Source organism: Haemaphysalis longicornis, unplaced genomic scaffold, assembly GCF_048455015.1.
Source record: "Haemaphysalis longicornis isolate Haplotype H1 unplaced genomic scaffold, Haemaphysalis longicornis Haplotype H1 scaffold_2, whole genome shotgun sequence".
Lineage (NCBI taxonomy): Eukaryota > Metazoa > Arthropoda > Arachnida > Ixodida > Ixodidae > Haemaphysalis > Haemaphysalis longicornis.
Genome location: NW_027526295.1, coordinates 2784088 through 2806903, shown reverse-complemented (window position 1 = coordinate 2806903; position 22816 = coordinate 2784088). Strand labels below are relative to the sequence as shown.

Sequence of the window (22816 nt, the reverse complement as noted above, 5' to 3'; positions counted from 1 at the left end):
GCGGAGGGGAGCGACGTTTGTATTCTCTGCGGATGTGAATTACCGCGATAATTGAAGACAACCTGCCTCCTTCGCTCTATCCCCGTTTGTTCGCGAAGTCACTTACCATCCAGTGATGGTGAATTGTATAATTGCTTTACCATTATCATATTATCAGAGTCTTTTAATGCAGTTATAGTCACGAAACTCCGTCATAAGGTTGATGTAGGGACAAAAGCTTCCGCTAGGGGTGCCACCATTCGTGAGAGGGCCAGGAGCCACCGTCAGTGGTGGGATTAAATGCGGATTTCTGCTGTTCACACGGCTTCCTCGGGATATTCTCCCAATGCGGCTGGAAAAAGCAGCTTTTTAACCCCAGCGATGACTCCGAAGTACAGTACTCCTCTCGCGTGCGGGAGGTACCGGGATCGACTTCGAGTACCGCGGGGCACACCGTTTTCCACTGCTGTCAAAGTTCGGCGCTGGTCGGAAAATCGAAGAGTGTCCCTTTTTCGCCTGTGCTTCGGCAGCCGGGGCGACACTCCGTCACGCCGCGCATCTTAGGCATCGTTGATTCCAAGATGCGTGTTGTCTACCGTGTGCAGCTGTCGTCATAAGTAATTGGAACGAAGATTTGTGAATATCACAAAATATTTGGCTTACTGGCTTTATGACAGAAATTAGAGGTTAATGGATTATGAATATTAGGGACCCTACCGGCCTTATAGATGCAACCTGCCCATGCTCACCGAATGCGCGTGCCGAATTTGTTATTGCTTGTTTGGTTCTTTTTAGTTCTTCGGACGCCGCTGGACCGGCTGGGGCTGCATTTGATCCCCATTTCTCCACTGCGTACGCGTTTGCTCGGCCTGCCATCGTCGTATTTCGTCTTTCTCTCGGTCCTTCGGGCGCACTCCCTGCCGATTCGCACAGAGGGAAGTGCACACCTTCTCTGGGATTGGCGGTGTGGGCAAATAAAAGTTTTCACGCGAAATCGTTACTTCGCTAGGCAGGCGAAAGCGGACACCCGGCAGCGTAATTCCAAACGCTTCGCTGCACAGAGAATCCACGTGACATGTTTGTTCGTGCTATGCAGACGCTAATTAAACGTGGTCATTGGCTGCGCCCCAAAACTAAAGTGACGGAAAACATACCAAATAAGTATTATTAAAAAAAAAAAGTCGCGTAGGTTTGAGTTTATAAAAAAAATTTAATTTGTGAAAAACTTGGGCTCAAACCCAAGGCGTCAGCGCCAGTACTCAGTACTTTACATCGAGGCTACAGAGCCCGGACGGGGGCTTGTTTTAGCAGGCGCAGCAGGCGCTCAAAAGAATAGCGCGCGCAGTGACATCGCACATGTCAGGTGGGTGCTCTGCGCAGCGAAGCGTTTGGAAACACGCCACTCCCGGCAGGCGTCCACCGTACGCGCACCCGCCCGAATGTCGTCCGCAAACAACTGTCTACAGCTGCTTACCCTTTGTTAACGCGTTCCATGGCGTTCCGCATGTCTGATAGCGGGCATACATCTGAAAGATTGAAGCAAAGAGAATTATTCAGCATGTTGTCTTGTATAGCATGCAAGAGAACAAAATGAGCCGAAAGAAGTAGTTAGCGCGCACTGTTTCACATAGTGCACCAAAAGAAGAGGAAAAACAGGAAGAAGCACTTGGCGGGCGGGTAATTCCTATTGGATCACGACGCATAGCACGAGTAAAACAACAAAAAGTGGCGTGCGTCAGAAATTTCCCGCGCAGTCTTGGAATTCAGCTTCTAAATGGCATTGTAGCAGCAGCATGAATAGTAAGTCTTGAAAAAGTAGCCGCAGTGAGTGATGCCGAGGTTGTAGGTTAACACAAGGTCGAGAACTCGGCTAGTTCGTATACATTCATTACGATGAGACAGCGGAAATTTAGCAGGGAGAGAGAAGGACATCTCGTCCCGTTAAGCTTGCGCAATGATTATAGGTTACAGACGGTGTAGGCCGGGCTCGGCGACAAACCCAACCAAAACAGATGCGTTCGCTAACGGATATTCTGGAAGATGCTGGAATTCTTCTTTTGGTCATACTTTCTATGAACACAGCGTACGCGATGGTGTTTTGTTGCGTGCAGCTTACCAAGCCCGGCAGGCAATTTTTGTCACCAGGTTCCGATTGCTTCGGTACGGGGGCAGTGGATCCCAAAAGATATCCCGAAGATGTGGTTCGCACTGCAAGCATTGACCTAAGACGGCTGCCATACTCAACTTAGCCATTTGCTGGTCTTGTAAGCCACCCCAATGGAGCTTCTACAAACGTGGCTGTAAGTTATAGTTAAAACGCCACAGCGCCGCTGAAAATGTCGCCGTTGAAAGTGCTCCCTTCGCTGAAAAACATTTACGGGTTTCTGCAAGTATGACGGCACTTCCACGTACATAATGGCGCGTTGTGGGTGTGTATAGGTATTCCAGCCTCCCCTGTGAACTTTTGCCAGCGCATAGACGCGCTTCACGTCGAACGACAGCTCCTCGACGCAAAGCGGAGTTGATAAAAGTTTTCGCGTGTTTACACGAACAAAAATGCTTGAAAATGAAGAACGCTAGTCGAGCAGGCGCACATGGTAGCTCTGTGGTTTACCGGTGTATGTCGGCGTTTTCACGACTAAGGAACAGGGAAAGACATAACCGTGACCTCTTTTTGCTGAGCGGTATTATAGGTAGTGATCGGTACAATCGGCATTGATTGGTACGACCGCTACATTTTATGCGAGCACCCAGAGGCCCCACTGCGAGTGAAGTGAAGCAGGCGAATTTGGGGATTAAACATAGCTCCACATACGAAGCGCGCCTTCCCTAGACGCTAGAAGGCAATTTTTTGGCACGCTGGCTCCCATTGTCGCCGGCAGCGATGGGCAGGTCGCTACCTATAAAGCCGGTCGTGATTAAGGAGGACTCCTCTAAGCGCACAGCAATGCACCACGCAGTTTCCGGAGGAAGAAATTCCTATAAATTTATAAGACGTGTTCCAGTTACTTCTGACGACAGCTGTACACTGTACAATGGCACATGAAGTTTGTGTGACACTGACGACAGAAACTTTGTTGCGGGGAACGCCACTCGCTGCCTGCACACAGTGCCTTCGGGTTGCCGCCGCTGCCACTGATGCGGGCTCAACAGCACGACAGCAGGACTGCGCCGGCAGCGACAGCCCCCTTACGAAAGTCTGCGCCGCGTAGCGGCCGTTCCAGGCAGCATATCAGCTCTCTATGGAGTGGCGCAAAAGTTTCGTGACCAGAACAGTATTGAACGACTCGGCTATTAGTATTGATAGTGCTGTTACTTCCTGTTTTCATTGATTTCGTTGGGGGAATTCACACCGTCTACTTGGATTGGCCTCTCTTCAGAAGGACGAGGGCACAGTGCCACCAGCACAATGTACTTGACTCCTGCCGCTCCGCTGACAAAGACACCATTCGGCGGATGGAAGAAGCTATGGACGTGGCGCAAGCGACGCTCTGTGAGAAGAACGGGACGCTTTTCCGAAGTGAGTGGAAACGCTGCTTTTATGCTCACCTGTTGTAGCTGACGGAAATTCAAAACAGCGCAAAAAACGGGACACGAAACGACGACAACGGCGCTGACTAGCACCTAGTTGGTTCCCGTGTGTCGCCGTGGGTCGTCGTTTCTTGTCCCGTCTTTTTGCGCTGTTTTGAATTACAGTTAGTATGCACCAACTAGCCCAAACCACTGTTCTAGCGCTGTTCTAGCTGAGCGTGTTCATTACTGTAAAGAACAGTTATGGTGTTACGCTTAACCAAAAACGTTGGCAAACAGAGTTCTCATGCTAAAAGGGCATTAATAAATGCGTGAATGTATTTATTTTCCAGAAAATTATCTTCAATGTTGCCTGGCCTAAATCGGACCAGTCAGCTGCAGTGCTTCTGTGAAGTTTATTTTTTTCAGGCATCAAATGAGGCGCGATCATCATCATTCATTTTATTTTAGGGGCGAAGCTCCTCTTGCTCGGGCCCTGTCCCGTCCCTCGTTGCTGCTCGTTGCTGCACGGCACCACGATGATGATTGCGGCAGATATCCCCCTAGGGATTGGGCAACCAAAGATTGGCCGAAGAGGTCAAAACGTTCAACGCGTTCGTTGCTACCCAACAAGGAGGAGAGGAAGAAGAAGAGGTTGTCGTTCGTCGCCTGCGAGCTCAAGACACGTACCGGGGGTACGGGACACAAGACGCTCTGCAGAAGGCGACGGCCAAGGTGGCTAAAATGTCACACACCGAATTCGCCAACTTACCCATGGAGATTGTCATCGTCCCAAACAAGCCCTACATAATCACCACAAACATCGACGTCTTCGACGGGCTTGTCAACGGTGCGGTGGGGAGTTTCAAGCTTTGCGAGCGAGGAGTGGTTGTCTTGACGCGGCGGCGCCCGGTTTCGATCCCACGACTCTCTGGCTGCGACGCGGGGTACTTGGCGCAATTCCCACTGCGCTACAAACCGAGACGCGAGCATGGCTACGAACGCGCCTTTTGCCCTTCACTCATTCAGATGGTGCGCGCCGTCAAGAAGACCTATAACAATGTTTCACGGTTTCGCCGATAAGCATTTTAGCTTCGCCCCTCTCATCATCATTCACTTCGTGGAAATGGCGCAATTTTTTTAAAGATTTTTCGGCCTACCGCATCCGTTTGTCCGGCTGCAGTACCAGTACGGGTATGTCGCTCCTGTTTCTAGGTTCATGTGTTACCCGTCCGTTCATGTGCTTACGTTTGCGTTGAATCCTCCCATCATTAGTGCCAGCTGCGATTGCTTGATTTTCCTGGGGTAGTGGGTGGGGAGGCTGCTCGACCCCACCGGAACATACTGATGGGCAGCGCCGCCTTCCGCTCCTGTGCGCCTTTGCTGCTCAAATCTCTAGGCAAGCAGAACGGCCGATCACAGGCTTTCTCCTTTGAGCGAAATTGGCAGCAATGCAAGAAAACGTGCAAGAATATTCTGCTCGTAGACAAAATAGGGAACCACGAGCGATACGTTTTGTTGATCAAGTTTCTTTTCTCTTTCTTCTGCAGACCTAATATTCAGCTACAAATCATGGAACGGTCATCACTTCAAAAAGTGCTCTACTGACAACCATGTTGGCTCCATCACGGTCTATCTCTTTGGCACTCGAAGGCTCGAGAGGGACTGCAGGTGAAGGACCATCTTACGGCATTTTTCCAGTTCAAGCACCTGTTCCTCTTAGTCCAATGAACACACGGAAAACTGTATTAAAAGAAATCTGATAAAACTCAGTATTTATGAGGGCTTCAACTCGTCAGCGCCGCTATAAAACAATGGTAAACTCGGCATACCTAAAACTAAGAACATGAACCGATCCAACGGCGCTCAACACGGTCATACCACTAAAAAAAACGTCGAGGATTTTTCATGTACAGATGCTTTCAAACAGTCCTTTTTTCCCACGCACAGCAGCTGATTTTAATGTTTTACCTTTAAACACAGTTGACTCAAACTGTGTACTTGCGTCCCTAAAAAAATGCCTTAGTCGTGTTTTTACGGTTTGTATTGCGTTAAAAATGTTGCGAACTGCTTCTCTGTTGTTTTACTTTGCGGCGAGTACGTTGTGGCCCTACCTTTTTAAAATGCTGGCACAAGATTCTAATTACCACGCCTTGTAACTACCCCTTAAGCACCTACAAGTGTGTGCATAACTATGTCGATATTGTATAGTATATATTTTCCGTTGTCTACTCAATAGATCTGTCTTTCTCCTCGCTCTCACTTTGGTGAATGCTGTTGCACCACCTTCAGATTCAGATTCAGATTCAGATTATTTCATGTACGAGTACATCAGGGGGTTGGAGAAAAGCTTCACTACTGCAGCTTGAGAAAGCTTCAACCCCCTGGACCTGGACAACAGTGTGTACAACGCAAATACAGCAGCAAATAATTTCATGTTCATCATTTGATTGCAACTAGTGTAAGTAGTACATTCTGGATATAGAAAACGTAATATTGCAGTAAAATACACAAAGAAACAATCGCAATACAAACAGAAAACGGCCCGACGGTATGCATATATAGCAAGAGAAAAAAACGGTACTCTATAAAATACAGTGCAGGGGCAATGCAGGTAACGAAAATGCAGTAAGGTGAGCATCACATAAGAAACACTGCTAACACGTTCTTTGGGGTTACATTTGCTATGTCGACACAATTTTTATATAGAGTGTTGAGTAATCTCGGTGTTATGGAGCTGAGCATATTATTCCCATAGTTAGTCCTGCTGGTAGGTACAAACCAGCGTTCAAAGTTTCTCACGCTGTACACAGAATTATTTCGAGTCAAGTTGGCGGAGTTAAGTAATGTATTTGTGTTATGGATTCGCTCGTTTATTAATGCTTTACAGAGGCGATAGTCGAACAGTTTTTGTACCTCAATTAACTCGAATTGTTTCAGTAAAGTACCAACCAAGTAATCCATTCGAGTATTGGTTATTATTTTGATTACTTTATTCTGCAGTCGGGAAAGTGTCGAGATGTTTGACATTGTAGTGGCACCCCATACTAAAAAACAATAGCTAATACATCATTGAAGTTATCCATGGTATATAATAAACCTTGATTTAATGGGAATTAACTCGCAATTTCGATAAAGAAGTCCTATTACTCAAGAAAGCTTCATTGCTACCCGGTCTGTTTGCAAATCCCAGAGCACATGCTCTGTGAATATCACGCCAAGAGTTTTGAAACTTTTCACTACTTCTATGGGACGGCCATCGATATGCAAGTTATTTATTGGATTTATTTGTTTGCCTTTAGTTCGGAAAATAATAGCTTTGGTTTTTTCACGGTTTATTATTAGGCCATTCGACGAAGCCCGTTCACACAATTTAGATAGAATCTTATTGCCTCGGCTAATGAGATCTGTGCAGTTTTCATCGGCTAAAAACAAACTCGTGTCATCCGAGTAGATTATAAATTTTACGGAAGAGCTGATTAACACAACGTCGTTTATGAAAATGTTGAATAAATAGGGACCTAATATGCTTCCTGGTTGTATGCCAAGGCATATTGGCTTTGTTAAAGACGGCGAGTTATTTATGTTTACATATTGCTGGCGGTTGCCAAGGTATGATTCAATAACCTCAAGAGCCCTACCACGAATACCGTATAATTCTAATTTCTTAATTAGCAACTTTCGGTTAAGCGAGTCAAAAGCCTTCGAGAAGTCTATAAATATTCCAAGTATGAATTTTCTGTCTTCGATTTTGCGGACAATGAATTCCTTCTGCGCAAATAACGCCAGTTCAGTAGACCTGTGTTTACGGAAACCAAACTGAGCATCTGATAGTATTTTTGTTTATCTGTAAAGGATGCGAGCCGAGAATACAAATCTTTTTCAAGGACTTTCGAGATAATCGGTAAAATTGATATGGGCCTATAGTTCCCAACACTGTTTTTGTCCCCTTTCTTGTACAGTAAGATTACTTTCGCGGTTTGCAAATTTGCTGGAAAAGTACCAGTAGAAAAACCCAGGTTCAATATACTCGTCAGGGGGCGGGAAATTATGTCAGCAATAAGTTTGTTAGGGTGGAGCTTAAAATCAAAAGGATCGGAACTGTTGCTGTTTCGCAGCTGGATAATTGTTGAAAATACCTCGGCCTCCGTTACTGGGGCTAGAAATACTGAGTTGGAACAAGAATTCTCCATCGTTCGCGTGTTATTGAGTAATACCGGTGAGGACAATGTTCTCACAAGATATTCGTTGAAGGCGTTTGCCTCATCACAACCTGTTAATTTTTTACCATTAATGTTGATTTCCGATACTGTGTTGGAGGTGCATTGGTGCCAAGAGTGATCCTATCTTTTTCCAGGTTGCCATCGTATTGTGACTACATTCTGTAAATATGTTATTGAAATACTCGTTTCTAGCGCAACGAATTTTCTTGTTAAGGCTATTGCGAAATTTTTTGTATTCTATTAGAAGTTCTGGTGTACCGTGGGAGAGAAAGTTTGTATACATGACGTCTTTCTTTTTTATTTTAGCGAGTAGGTGTCTAGTTATCCAGGGTTTACGGATCTTTCGGGAGGTGGTAAACTCTTTGTAGGGAAAACATTGATCGTACAGGTGCTTAATTTTTTTGATGAAGGTATTTATTGCAGTGGAAGCATTGTGGCGTTACAGACGTCCATCCAATCGATTTCTAGAACATCATTTCTAAAGTGATCGAAGTTTTCGGACGAAAAATGTCTTGCTTTAACCGGCGGGTTTTTAACTCTATAGTGTCGTTCGATTGCCATGAATATAGGTAAGTGAACGCTCAGATCGCAAGCTATAACACCATCCTTAATATTCGTAGTATCCGTACCTATAAGAAAAAAGTCGATGAGCGTTGAAGTGGTTGCAGTTACTCGTGTTGGAAAGTTTATAACATTGGTTAAGTTGAAACTTTGAAGTAACCAAGTCATCTCGTTTGTTATGCTACCATGAGAAGACATCTCGATATTAAAATCGCCACCACCAATCATCTTAAGCTTGTTGTTGGCGCAGTAATCGAAAAAACGTTCAACATAACTCAATAGCAAAACGTGTGAACCAGACGGAGGGCGGTAAAGAACAGAAATGACGTAGCCGTTCAGTTTTGCAGACAATATTTCATAGTCGTAATTCGAGCACGTGAAAGCTGGTATCATATCACACTGTTAAATATCTTTGATGAGCATAGATACTCCTCCACCTCGGCGAGAGGGGCGATTTAAAAAGAAAACATTGTGTCCTGGGATTATATATACATCTTCGTCAGTTGTAAACCACGTTTCTGATAACAGGATGACGTCAAACTGAAATGCAATCTGGGTAAAAAATATTTCCAAGGATATACGCTTGTTTGTCGCAGACTGCGCATTTAAATGAAAAAAATTGAGTCCAGCTAGATGGGCTTTCCCGAGATGGGTACGTAAGGTATCGGGGGTGACATCAATCAAATCAATCAATCAAACTTTATTTCAGGAATGTATACATTTACATGAATAAAATGTTACAGTACAGAGGAGGTCCCGAAGTTAGAAAACTGTCGGGGAGACCTCCGTTAGAGAATAAGTCTAGTGCAATAAAAACGCAGCAAGCAGTGAAAACACTTTGTACAAATTAAACAAAGAATGGGTAACATTTCATAAAAACAAGGCAAGAAAATTTCCGTGTAACAGCACGTGCTATGGTAAGTAGAAAAGATACTAACATGGTATAAATTAGAAGCATTGCGCGATAGTAGAGTTTAGAAAACAACACGTTTTGTGATCAGGTACTTTTTAAACAGTTTGCGAAACGAATAGAACGTGGGACATAACTTTATTTCAAGTGGTATGTTATTCCAGACGGATACACCTGTAAATTTAAGAGTTAGTTTTCCATAATTGGTACGCACTTTAGGGAGAAGGAAATTGTGACAGGCTGAAAATCTGGTGTTATTAGTATTGACAAGATGTTGCGTGGATAGCCCTGAAATACATAGACGATGATAAATAAGGCGGTACATCAATATAGCTAACTTTAGAGTGAATAAATGATTAATTGGAAGCACGGAAAAATGAATAAAGAGTGGCGTAGAAGGCGATTGAAATGGAGCGAAGGCGATCAGACGTAGTGCCCGCTTCTGAAGATGTTGAAGGGGCTCTAGGTGACTGGCATATGTATTACCCCAGGATGAAATGCAATAGGAAAAATGGCTGTGAATATAGGCGTAGTATAATGATAAAATAATGCGTGGCTGAAAATAAGGGCGGGCTTTAATAAGAACATGAATACCAAAAGACGCTTTTTTTAATATTGAGAGTACATGATAGTTATATTTCAAATGTTTGTCTAGTACTACGCCTAAGAACTTCACGTGATCCGATACAGAAATAATGTGGTTGTTAAGAGATACGGAAACTGGTGTAGGAAAGGTGTTTTGTGCGGATGAAGACACTACAAATGTAGTTTTTGAGGGATTTATATAAAGATGATTGTTAACACACCATTGATAAATATTAGAGATATCGGAGTTTAAGCTTCTTTCAAGTTCAGCACTTGTTTTCTTGGATGTGAAAATAGTAGTGTCATCGGCGTATAGAAGACAGTTAGTATGTTTAAGGGAACTAGGTAAGTCGTTAATAAAAAGTAGGAATAGAAGAGGGCCTAAGATTGAACCTTGAGGGACGCCCATGGTAACCGGTTTAGCAGATGACGCAATGTTATTGACATAAACTACCTGTGATCGATTTGTTAAATAACCACGAATGAACTGCAAAGGGGGACCCACAATTCCGAAAGACTCAAGTTTACGTAGAAGGATTCGGTGGTTAATTGTGTCGAAAGCCTTAGTGAGGTCAATAAAAACTGCTCCAGTAAGTAAACCATCGTCTATGGCTTGTTTAATTTGGTCAGTAAAGCTGAGCAAGGCGAGCTCTGTCGAGTAGCCAGGTCGAAAACCAAATTGGTGGGAAGAGAGTAGGTTAAATTTAAGCAGATAGGACATCAAACGCAAGTAAAAAAGCTTTTCGATTACTTTGCTAAAGAAAGGAAGTACACAAATCGGACGGTAATTATTAGTTGATAAACGATCACCTTTTTTGAAAACAGGCGTTATTTTTCCTACTTTTAAAGCATCAGGAAATGCACCTGCTTTAAACAACTTGTTAATTATTTCAGCTAAAATAGGAGACAGTTCACGTGCCACGAGCTTCATCCTAGACGGGTGAATGGAATCTAAGCCTGGCCCTTTGGTTTTAAGAGATGACATAATTTGAAAGACTTCGTCTGCAGATGTCGGACGTAAATAAAAAGACTGAGGGGAACGAGATAGAATTGGAAAAGGAAGGTCAACTAGTGAATCGGCGGAATTTGATGCAAACGTATCACTGAAAGCATTAGCGATATCGAGTGGCTCAGTAAGGGAACGTCCATCAAGCGTTATTTTTGATAAACACGCGGTCTCATTGCTGTTCAAGAATTTTTTTATTAACTGCCAGTTCTTCCTGGTATCAGTACCGTTCTTTTCTATTTGCTTTTCATAATACTCGCGCTTGGCCCTCTTGAGCAGCATTGAAAGTAGATTTGAACATCTTTTTAAGCGTGTTTTTAGAGAGCTGTTTGAAGGCTGAGATTTTAATTTTTTCCGCATGTTTTCTTTTTTAGATATGGAATGCAAGAGACCAGGAGTAATCCATGGGTTTCTAGGCGTACGAAACCAATGTGTGACGGTGCTTGTGGTTGAGCATTCTGCAATGAGTGCGCTTATTTTTGCCGAAAATTTATCAAACGCTACCTCGCCACATTGTTCTCGTGCAACAAAGTCCCTGTCAGCACTACGCACTCTCTCAACAAATTCCGCTGAATTGAATACAGTCTTGGTATTGTGCTTATTTTTTGTGGGAATACAGGCATCAAGACAGAAAAATACAGGATAGTGGTCGGTAAATAAATAGTCAATAACCCCGGACTTAAAATCAGCAAAGATATTCGACAGTACATGGTCGATTAATGTGTTAGACCCATTCATATCACTTCTAGTCGGAGAGTGAATTAGAGAATGTAGGCCAAAACTAAGAAAACAACTAACATATTCCAAACAAACTGGATTGTTTGTATCAAGGATATTTATGTTCACGTCACCGCAAATAATAATGTTTTTGTTTTCCATGGTTAGAGTAGCAAGGATTCTTTCAAGCTGCAGGCAAAACTCGGAATTCGAGGATGAGGGGGAACGGTAGATGGATGCAATGATTGTATGGCGATTGTTCAATGGTAGAGCAGAAGCTTCTACTTCAAGCCAAACAGACTCACAATTAATATTGTCAAAGAACAGATCCTGGCGGCGCTTGTAGGGTATTGATGAAGTTATTAGTACTGCAGATCCGCCACCACGATTTGTGACACGGTGACAATATTCAGATTCATAGCCTGGCAAAGCATATAGATCCCCTTCTTCTGCCGACAGCCACGTCTCTGATAGGCAAATAACGGAAAATGAGTGTTCGACAATGGAAAGGAAGGCTACAAGGTCGTCATAATGCCTACGCAGGCTACGAGTGTTTAGATGCACGAGCGAGAATGCGGGTGATTGCTCAAGAAGTTGTTTTGCTTCAGCGCAAGAGAGGACATCGGAAGCCATAATGAAACCAAAAGTGCTCCTTAACCAGTTGGCATGCCTACGATATGATTGTCGGGTCATCCGTGTCAGTGATGCGATGCACTTTACTGTCGTCGGTTTTCCTGGCCTTGATAACACCGTTGTCTGTCCAGAGGTATTTCCAGTTTTTTTCTTTCTTTAGGGTCAGAGCCTGCGCGAACAGTCGTTTTTTTTTCTGGAGTGAGGTGGTCGTTGATAAAAATGGGTTCGTCTTTTTGAGATTGAATTCCAATGTCGGAAGTGTTTAAACGTGCCTTCCGTGCTTTTCCACAGAAATCGGCCCTCTTGGCTCTCGTGCAGAATCGAGCAATTATGTGTGGTATTCCGTTTTTGACAGGGACACGATGAACGATGTCAATGTCTGCTGCCCCGATAGGGCAATTTGCTTTGTTCCCGATTTCCTGCACGATCTCAAGGCAGTTCTCATCCTTTCGGACAGGCACTCCTCTTATTTCCACGTTGTTAGAGCGTGAATATTGCTCAAGTTCGCTCAGACGTTTAGCCAACTCCTTGTTTTTAACCTTCAGGGACTTGTTTTCTTTGATCAAATTTCCGTTTTCCTTCTTCGCGCCTTCACAGATCTCATTCAATAATTTCATACTTTCACGCATCTCGGCCATTTCAACGCGAAACGCTTCGATACATGTAAGTAGGTGGTAAGAAAAACTAAACTGCTGCAATAGATCTACGTCATGGTTTCTAAGTCGTGTTTCGATCTTACAACAATGGCTCGGTCGCCTTCATTGCGCCGGATCAAAACTTTGCCGTTGTTGTGCCAAACGAAACGGAAATTCTTTTCTTGTGCCCAGTAGCGTTCTCGTTTGCTAGGTAATATTTGCCTGAATGTACACATCACTTTCAGTCGCTTTTAGTTTTTTTCCGAGCTTCGAACCAGGCGTTCCTTGAAGCCTGCAGAGCGAAACGCACGATTACAGCAGGCGTTTTATCGGGCTTAGAAGGCAAGCAATGGGCATGAGTGACGTCACTCGGCGTCAGCTCGGGAACCTCAAGTGTTTCCGCGATTTCATTTACTTTAGCCAGTAGGTCTTCCTTATCTGTCTTTCGCAACCCGTGAAACTTGATATTCAACTTTCTGTTCTGCCATGCAAGTTCATCAAGGTCTTTCTTTATGCAGCTGATTTGCTCTTTGCCTTGGACAGATTCAATTCCCGCAATACGCTGTTTCGTCTCAATCATTTCCTTTTCCTGTTGGTGAAGTCTAGTTAATATTTCATCATACTTGTCCGAAACGGGCTGAACACTTGCTTCAAGACTGGTCAGTGTTTCCTGCATTGTGTTCACTTTCTCCCGTAGCTCAGCTATTGCAGTAAGAGATGCGTAGTCAACTGTTTTTTTCTGCTTGGTCCCTCTGCACAGTGGGCATCGCCACTGCTTCTTTGTAGATTCTGATCTGGACTTGAAAGTATTTTCCGCAATCCCCGAACATGGTCCCAAGTGGTACGAACATAAACATTCACTACAAACAGCAAAAGAGTCATCCTGGCTGATAGCCAAGTCACAGTGAAGGTAACAATTGTCGTCAGCGTTACTCATTTCGCCAAGCTACATGGGCAGCAGCGTAGCGGCACAGAGAACAAGATGGCGAATTAGTGGGAGTGGTAAAATGCAAACCTGCAAGAACAGGACGAAGGATGAATACGCTGTAGCCAATGCCGCGTCTGCCGCCCAAGTCAGGATCCTTGCGCAGTCCCGACCTTTATAGGTAGCGTAGGGTGCGCCGTGCGGCCGCAAATCTCCCAGTGCGCCTTCCAATGGGAACGCCAGGTCACGTGGGCTTGACGTCGCTAGTTGGCCGGCGATTTTTTTTCTTGCCTGCTCGAGGTAGCCAAAAACCACATGTGGACCGCGCGCACGATAAATCTGCAAGAATAGGACGCAGGATGAATACGCTGTAGCCTGCGCCGCGTCTGCCGCCCACTCTTGCTTATTGCCTGGCAATCAAGCTAGCAGTGTGTCCATAAACAAATAAAAATAAATGCATTAATAAATAAACAAACCAAGCAATAAATAAAATAAATAAATAGATGTTGCGTGGGTGGTGGCCAGGCCACGGAGGTGGCAAAGCGATAGCAAAACATCACGGCAGAAGCGTCGATGGCTGCTTTAGGGGCTTTAAGTATTGATGAGACGTGGCTATTATATGTGTTTCATAGCCGAAATAGTCTATGATGTGCTGCAACGTAAACTACTTGAATTTTATTCACCATCACGCCCTTCATTTCATTTCATTTCATTTATTTCGCCCTTAAGGGCCCGAAGGCATTACATAAGGGGGGACAAGCGACAAGATAGGGTACAATGTTCAACAGAAAAAAGCAAATAAATAAATAAAAGCAAATACGTTTACACAGGAGGCAGGAATCAGAAATCACATGAACAAACTAGAACAAAATAAAAAAGGGTAAACTATGCTTTACATATGTTAAACAATTGCAGAGCAAAACTAAGTACAATTCTAAAACGATAAGTGATAAACACGGAGTAGTTGAAATTATCAGGAGAGATGCTTGAAAAAATGTTCGTTCAGCTTTGCACGGAACGTTTCCCTGTCGGCGCATGATGCGGAGCCATCCGGTAAGGCATTCCAGAGAGCTATTGCATTCGAAAAAAATGAGGTGGTAAATGCTGCCGTCCGGCCATTTATACGTGCAATGGGTCTGCTGTGATTTATGCGCGATGAAGTTCTGTGTGCAGATTGGAGCAATTGATGTCTTGAGCGTGAATGATAGTAGAAGCGGTGAAGAAGGCATAGGCGGGTGATCGAGCGGCGGGATTCAAGAGTTGGGAGGGAAAGAGAGTGTTTTAGCTCGGTAACGCTGGTTTTGTGTGAGTATTGCGAAGATATGAAGCGAGCTGCACGATTTTGGATGGACTTTAATTTAGTTGTTAGGTAGGCTTGTGAAGGATGCCAGATTGCTGAAGCATATTCAAGTTTATGTCGTACGAAGTTGATGAAAGCTAGTTTTTTCACGTCGGGGGATGCGCACTTGAGGTTGCGTCGAAGGTAGCCGAGTGTACGGGATGTTGTAGAGCAGATGGAATCGATGTGGGTGGTCCAGGATAGCGATGAAGTCAAGTGGACGCCAAGATATTTGTAGCATGATACGGAAGCGATGGGCACGGTGTTAATAGAATATATGTTGGCAAGTACATTCCCTTCATTGTACAAGTTCTTCCTTCAAGTCATTGTACATTCCCTTTGTTATAGTGTGCTTAGGTACGGTATTACAGTATATGGTCACTGTTCTTTACGTTGGATAGAACGAGTCAATTCCATTTTGCGTTTTTTGCTGCGTACCATTGCATATGACTTGTGTATGGAGAAAGATGACAATGTATTCAAAACCTTGATGTTGCCCGATTTTACCTCGCTCCTAAATGAAACCGTTATCTTAAAACATTTTTGGATTAATACATTCAAAACGTGTTACACTCCTGCTCGGTCCCTGAGACCGAAGCAACGTTACGCAATTCCTCGTTGTTCCACAAGGTACGGAAAAAGAACACGCCGTTATTATGTGCCAGCTATATTTAACACTTTGCCATCTGACTTTTTTGCGCATGCCTCGAAATATAAACTGAAAAAGGCTTTAAGGCGCATGCGCTAGTGCTTTGCAGAGATTTCGGGAATACCGAATGGTTATCTGTTCTTGGTTGGTACTGCGTACTGTAACATATATAATTTTTTTTTTAACGCTTGTCGCCTGCCAGGCTCTGCCTGACAAGCCCGTTGCGGCTTAGGTAGGCCTGATTATGTACATGACTTCTGTTTGACTAATAAATATTATTATTATTATTAAGTACGCCACATTCACGGGTAAATCATAATTATTTGCACTTATGTATGTTTAGGGGCATGAGCCATTTATCGCACCATGAAGCAATTGAGTCGAGGTCGCGTTGTAGCTTATTAGCATCATCAGGGCTATTGATGACGGTGTAGATGACGCATTCGTCAGCGAAAAGTCGGATATTAGATTTAATGTTAGCCGGTAAGTCATTAATATAGATGAGGAACAGAAGGGGCGATAAACCGGCACCTTGCGGCACGCTGGATGTTACCTTAGCAAATGCTGATTGACAGTTATTAGCTGACGTGAACTGCATGCGTCCCATTAAAAAGCGCTTAATCCAGCTTAATAAATTAGGAGGAATACCAAGAGAAGTTAGCTTGCGAATCAGGTCATTGTGAGGTACGCGGTCGAAGGCTTTTGCAAAATCCAGAAAAATGGCGTCTGTCTGAAGGTTATTATCCATGTGATTAGGTAAGTCGTGCGTAAATTCGGCGAGCTGAGTATTACAGGAAAAATGTTTGCGAAACCCGTGCTGAAATGGATGGAAGAAATTAATTGATTCAAGGTGGCTCATGAGACTAGATGCTATAATATGATCAAGTAGTTTAGAACAAATGCATGTTATAGAAATTGGACGGTAGTTAGCTGGAGTTGACCGGTTACCTCACTTAAAGATCGGTATAATCTGGGCTTTTTTCCACTCGTCTGGAACGGTGCCCAGCTCGACGGATTGCAAAAATATTAGAGAAAGTAATAGGCTGGAATAATGAACAGTGTTTTTCAGAATCTTGGTGGTGATACAGTCACAGCCAGCCGATGAAGAAGATTTAAGATTACGAATTAAGTTAGAAATTCCATCAGGATTTATGTCGAATGGGGAGAGTTCTCGAGGGGAACTGAATGGGGAGGGCGAGAAGGCAAGCCCTTACAAGTCCTTACAAGCCCTTACAAGCTACCAGAGCTGGCCCACTATACCGTTGCCAGTTCAAGTTAGTAGAGAGCAGATCGGAAAAACGGTTCCGTTACGGTAACGTCTACCGTCTGGACTTGACCGCGCATGCGCAGAACCCTACCGCATACCGGAGCGACTTGGCCGGACGGTACCGAGACGCACCGTGTCCGTCGTTCGAAAGCGGGCGGCCGCTTTGGAAGAGTTTGCGATACGTACGATTAGCTCACGCCTAGTCGAACGGATTGTAAATATGGGATCGTTTAAGAAAAATTAGGTTGCAACAAATGAAATCCGCGCGATTCTGACAGCTCAAGCAGCAAGCGAAACACGGTCCCGGCCCAACTGCAGTGGCTTGTGTCGTCGAGCGACGCATGTCCGATAGCTTCTCTTAGGTTAAATAAGGGCGATACGGCTACATAACTAGTATTAACAGCAACATGGGGCCTGTCTACAAATCGGCGACTGAGGAACAGGCGGTATCAGTGCGAGGGACTCTCAAATACAACGAAAAACTAGAAACAGCCAGCCGTATGTACTGAGAGCCCAGCTTGACCTGCTGGCGCCATCTATTGAAATGGCGTAGAGGTAAAATGCGCTCTTCATGTTCACGCAGTCGCAGTTCGAATCTCCGTAAGAGCGTTGGATGTTTTTTTCTTTTGTTTGTTTTTTCTAATACTGTATTTAGCGCTTTTGAGAACTGAGAACTAATATTGCAGCACAGGACTCACAAAAATTGCCAAACGACGTACAACACAAGTCGCTCCATGTCACGGTAGCATGGCCGGTAGTTACGGTCTGCTATAACTCTTAAAACGTGCCTTCGCGGTACGGTGCGGTAATGGGTACCGTGTACCGTACCGGAACCGTTTTTCCGATCTGCTATAACTCTATTATTGTCACGCACGTGAAATGTAGTTTGGCTACTCACGTAAATCCCAGCCTCCAAGCTGGAGAAGAAGGACGGGGACGTTCGGAAAAATGAGAAGAGAGAAGCTAGGACCTCTCGACGGTTTGGACAATCGGCGCACCGGTTTCCCTCCGCCTCAAGAGCCAACGTTGTGCAAATAAACATATCCCGGACGTAACAATATTATAGATATCAGGAAAAGAGAAAAGATTAAATGCGCTTCAGCATGTGTTCTGTTAAGATTTCGCAACATGCACAAATGCTGTAAAAATGTAAGGTTCAATCTTCGAGGAGCAAAACATGACTTTGAGTCGTTCCTCCTGAACGACCCTTTACGACTGTCCGCGTTATACGTACGTGTAGTCGTCCGAAAATTCTCAACCAAAATGTCGGGAAATGAGGTATAACAAACAAAATTTTCTGACGTCTTTTGAGTTCGAAATCAGGCAGGCAGTTCGCTATGTCGCAGAGGTTGTTTAAGTTTGTGCGAAGCAGATATTTTGACCTCTAATCCTTGGTTATGCGTTGTTTTTGGAATAGATTTAGGACCGTGTGCAAATTTGGCATGTAGCATTTTATTATTTAACCGGTAGTCACCTACGGTGCAGAAACTTGGAGGCTCACAGAAAGGGTTCAACTGTAATTGAGGACGACTCAGCGAGCAATGGAACGGAAGATGATAAGTGTAACATTAAGGGACAAGAGGAGAGCTGAGTGGGTCAGGGAACAAACGCGTGTTAAGGACATTTTAGAAGAAATTAAGAAGAAGAAATGGGCGTGGGCAGCGCATATGATGCTTTGTTTTGTTTTTTTTGGCGATAGTATGCCCTTTGGCATAAAGTCTTAGAGGTACAAGTTGGCGCCCGTTTCCCGGAGGAAATCCAGAAGACAGCGGTGGTGGGGCCCCCACAGCCATCGTTGCAGATCAGGAGGTCTCCCAGGATGCAGGCCTGTGCCGCGAAGGTGTCTGGATCTCGCTGCACTCAGGGAAGGGCACGTCCATAGCAGGTGGTTGGTGTCGGCTTCTTCGGCAGGAACCGTACAGAAGGGGCAGGTGTTGGTAAACGGGGCATGGTATCGTGGTGGCCACGCCCGGGTTACCGCAGGAGATAGGGCCACCCCAACTCGAAGTCTACGCAGCAGGACCTCCTCCCAGCGAGCGAGCCCACTGGGAAGGTCTGTTCCACACGTTGGGATGAGAGCGCGTGTGGCGCGACGCAGATTTTCCTTTAGTTGGGCAAATTGTTCATGTGGGTCCGTTGTCAGCAAGGGCAGCGGTCGTGGAACCGAGGAGAGGTGACAGGAAGTATCCGCCGCAATATGCGCGGTGATAGTATTACGCCGGATCCACGACAGTCGGAGAGGGCAGGGGTACGTGTCCAGCAGTGTAAGAATCTCTCTTGAAACGGACGAGTTGGAGGCTACACGGTGCAAATCCCGTATGGCCGCCGTTGAGTCTGTGTACATTTGTACAGTAAAACTTCCAGGGGCTTGAAGTGCTGGTAGTAGCGCTTGCAGTCCGTCCTGGATGGCTGTAAGCTCCGCCAGCATAGAAGGCCAGGTGCGAAGTGATTCATAAGCGCAGTTTTGGTTCGCTTCTGAATGAGAGGGACATTGGATCGCCGTAGTTAAAACGCCGTCTTGGGCCCCTGCGTCCACAAATGCCTCTACAACCTGGGGCTGGTTCGCAGCCGCTCGTAATGGTGCGCCCGCGGTCTGCGCGTCTGCGTTCCCGGTCGACCGACTGTGGAGTCTAGTTAGCGGCCTGTTGTCGGTCACTTGATGGTATTGCCAGGGCGGCCTAGTTACAGGGTGGGCTGGAAAGGCGGGTAGAGGACTGCCCATGTAAATTGCCAACGCCGCTGCCTCCGCAACAAAATTAAGTTTGTGCTGGCGGGCGGAGCGGTGCTGATGTACAAGCTCATCCAGGGTGTTCAGTTGAGCTTCTGCCTGAAGAGATGGTATGGGCGTTATTTGAGGGAGGCAGGGGATTGTCCGCATTGCAGCTCTATTAACTGATTCAAGTCGGGCCCACTCCGCTTGGGTCATATGCTGGAATTGAGCCTGATAGATAAGTCGAGGCTTAAGTACTGACCGCACCAAGAGTCGGGCTATTTTGGAGCAGGCGCCCCCAGCCTTTTGTGACATGCGTCGGATAAGGTGTAGCATTTGACCTGCTTGTTGGCGGGCAGATCGAAACCACAAGGCAGCTGACCCTGACGACGAAATTTCCAATCCCAGCTCGCGAAGAGAGGTAGCAGTGCGCACAGGCTGGCCGGATAGTTGTAGCGCGATCGGGGATATCTCCAATCTACGGCGGCCCCAAGCATTGGCCACGGACAGAAGGGATGTCTTCTCGACTGAAAGCGAGAGACCAGCGTATTGACACCACTTCTGTGTGTCGGTTAAAGCTTGTTGCAGGCTCGCGGCTTTTTGAGACAGGTATGGGTGGACAGTCCATACTGTAATATCGTCCGCGTACACCAAAAGGTGTATGTCTGGCATGGAGCCAAGATGCCAGGCAAGCGGCAGCATGACTACGTTAAATAGGAAGGGTGAAATCACCGATCCCTGAGGCATTCCACGGACGGGCATAAAATGGCCATAACTAGCTCCACCAATCCGTACTGAAAATGATCTTTTAGTCAAGAAGGTCCGGATAAAAGATCTGACCTTTTCCGGCACAAGTAAGCGTTGGAGAACTTCCAGGATAGCACTGTGGCTGACGTTGTCATATGCCTTGTGAATGTCCATGGCAAGCAACGTCCGCATTTTGCGAGATCGGCCGCCATTGATGATAAATGCTCAAGTCCATCCTCTGTCCCCAGACGAGGTCTGAACCCAATCTGTGCCGGGTGGTACCACCGGTAAGTGTCCATCCACCACTGAAGTCGCGTAGCCAGCATTCGCTCCAACAGTTTCCACATGGTGCACATTAATGTGATTGGGCGCAAATTGGGGAGATGCTCGGGTGGTTTGCCTGGCTTCGGTATAGCGACGATATCTGCCCGGAGCCATGACTCTGGTATTTGGCCCGTGAGCCACACCTCATTGATGGAATCGAGGAGACGGCGAAGGCAATATAACCATTGGTCATTAAGGGCAAAAGAGTGGATCCCTAGACAAGGCAAGCATGGCAGGGGGTGGCAGAATGTTAGAAGGACAGATGGGATGAAGAAGTTTGAGGGTATTATTTGGACGCAGTTAGCGCAGGTTAGCCCAGCACAGAATCGTAGATCCGTGGGAGAGGCCTTTTCCCTGCAGTGGGCGTAGATAGGGTGATGATGGTGATGATTTTAGTATTAAAAATGTAATCACATATTACATTTAATGTAATGATTAACACTTGCAATAAAAGAAAAGAAGCTCCCTCTTACAGAAATAATGATGGAGTAAAGGTCGTTGCGACAGCGAAGCCCCAAGCATACCACTTAGAGAGATTGACCAAGATTGGACAATAAAACATAATAATAATCATAAAACATAATAATCATACGCATTCCCGACACGTTCCACGCGATTTCAGAATCAATCCAACGGAAACACCAAGTGAACCCCACGATGCGTCGCATCTACACAGGGTTCCCCTCGCGGGGAGGTGGGCGCAATTTTGTCTTAACAGCGTGCTCTTGGCACGAAAACCGAGCTGTCGCTCGGCAAACATGGTTTGAACTACGACAGAGTTTTCTCTCACGCGCCACAGAGTTTGATTGCATTCACATTACTAGCTACCCTGCCCCATCAAGCTGTGAAATTTCGCAGATCTCCATTATTACTCCGCTAAGCGCAGCAAAAAAAACACAGCACGCAGAAGACAAGGACCAGCGGGGGAGGGAAGGACCTATACGTTGTTAAATTCACAGATCTGTTAAATGTGAAATTTACCAGTGTCATCGTACAACAGCCCACCTTCAGCTTCCAAGCACTCTATAAGCCAATGGAAATCTATTTTGACCCGACTAAATTTCTCGACGAAGGTCTCTGCGAGCTCCTAATTACACTACTACCCTTCGACAGCCATTGCGTTATTGGAACACCCCAGCTGTTGCTCGACCTCTACGTCACATGTGTAATGCACCTCCACTATATCTAGTCTGCAATAGACAGGAATTACGCCGTTGTTCCCCGGGCAGACAACTACCTAAACACAGAGAACGATAGAGCGCGTGCGGAAAAGGATGACGTTAGGCCAGCCTATGTCAGCGCGGTATTAATAGTATTTGCACCGCTGCCGACCACTCGTCGCTAACGGCCAAGTCAAAGCGCGTCTCTCTCCCTTTTCCCTCGAACGCCCCCGTCGAAGTAGCATTTAGACGCCTACCGTAACCGCATGTTGGCATTGTAAAGCTGTGTGCTTAGGGAGCGTGGTTATGGCGGTGTTGTGACTGGCTTTCCCAGCGCTGTCACCGATGTTGCGAAACAGCCATCCCACCGCAGCCACCACTTTTGCGACTGGCATCTCAGCGAAGTCACCGGTGTAGCGAAGTTGCCTTGCTCCGTCCGCTATCGACGCGGCAAAGAGCAGAGCGATGAAGTTCTCGAGCCGACGCCAAGCCGCCACGATAGGGAAGGGGAAGGCGACGCCGTCACCGCCTCCGTGAAGCCGTCTCCAAGCTACTAGCGGCATGTCTGTTGGAGGTCGTTCACCCGATGCATGATTCGCCCGAGCCGTCACGACGCGAAAAGGAGAGGCGACTCTGCAGCGGTGCAAGTTTGGGCCTGTCAGCCACGGGCGGTTTAATCTGGTTTGGTCGAGGCGTGAATCGGCCCCGCTGTCGGCGCGTCACCCCGTTCAACGAATTTGAACCGGGCGCTCTGGCCAAACAGCGGCACGAAGTGTCGATACCGAAGCATACCAACAGGAACGGCAAGGGCATTATGCCGTTGCTAAGCCGAGAAGGCGTGAACCCTGAACCGGTTAGAATGCAAAGCGTGGTTGACGGTGTACGGGACGGGCTTGCGGGAGCGGCTGTTTAAGGTGTTCTAAAGCCGGAGAAAGG

The 22816-nt window shown here is 45.9% G+C and overlaps 1 protein-coding gene across 1 annotated transcript in view; it reads left to right on the top strand.

Moving 5' to 3' along the window:
* Window positions 1-22816, top strand: part of LOC144168688 (uncharacterized) — a 204908-nt gene that overhangs the window by 170144 nt on the left and 11948 nt on the right. Inside the window, exons 7-8 of the mRNA XM_077697621.1 lie at window positions 3360-3499; window positions 5040-5160. Coding sequence (XP_077553747.1) covers window positions 3360-3499; window positions 5040-5160 — 261 coding nt within the window. The remainder of the gene's footprint in view (window positions 1-3359; window positions 3500-5039; window positions 5161-22816) is intronic.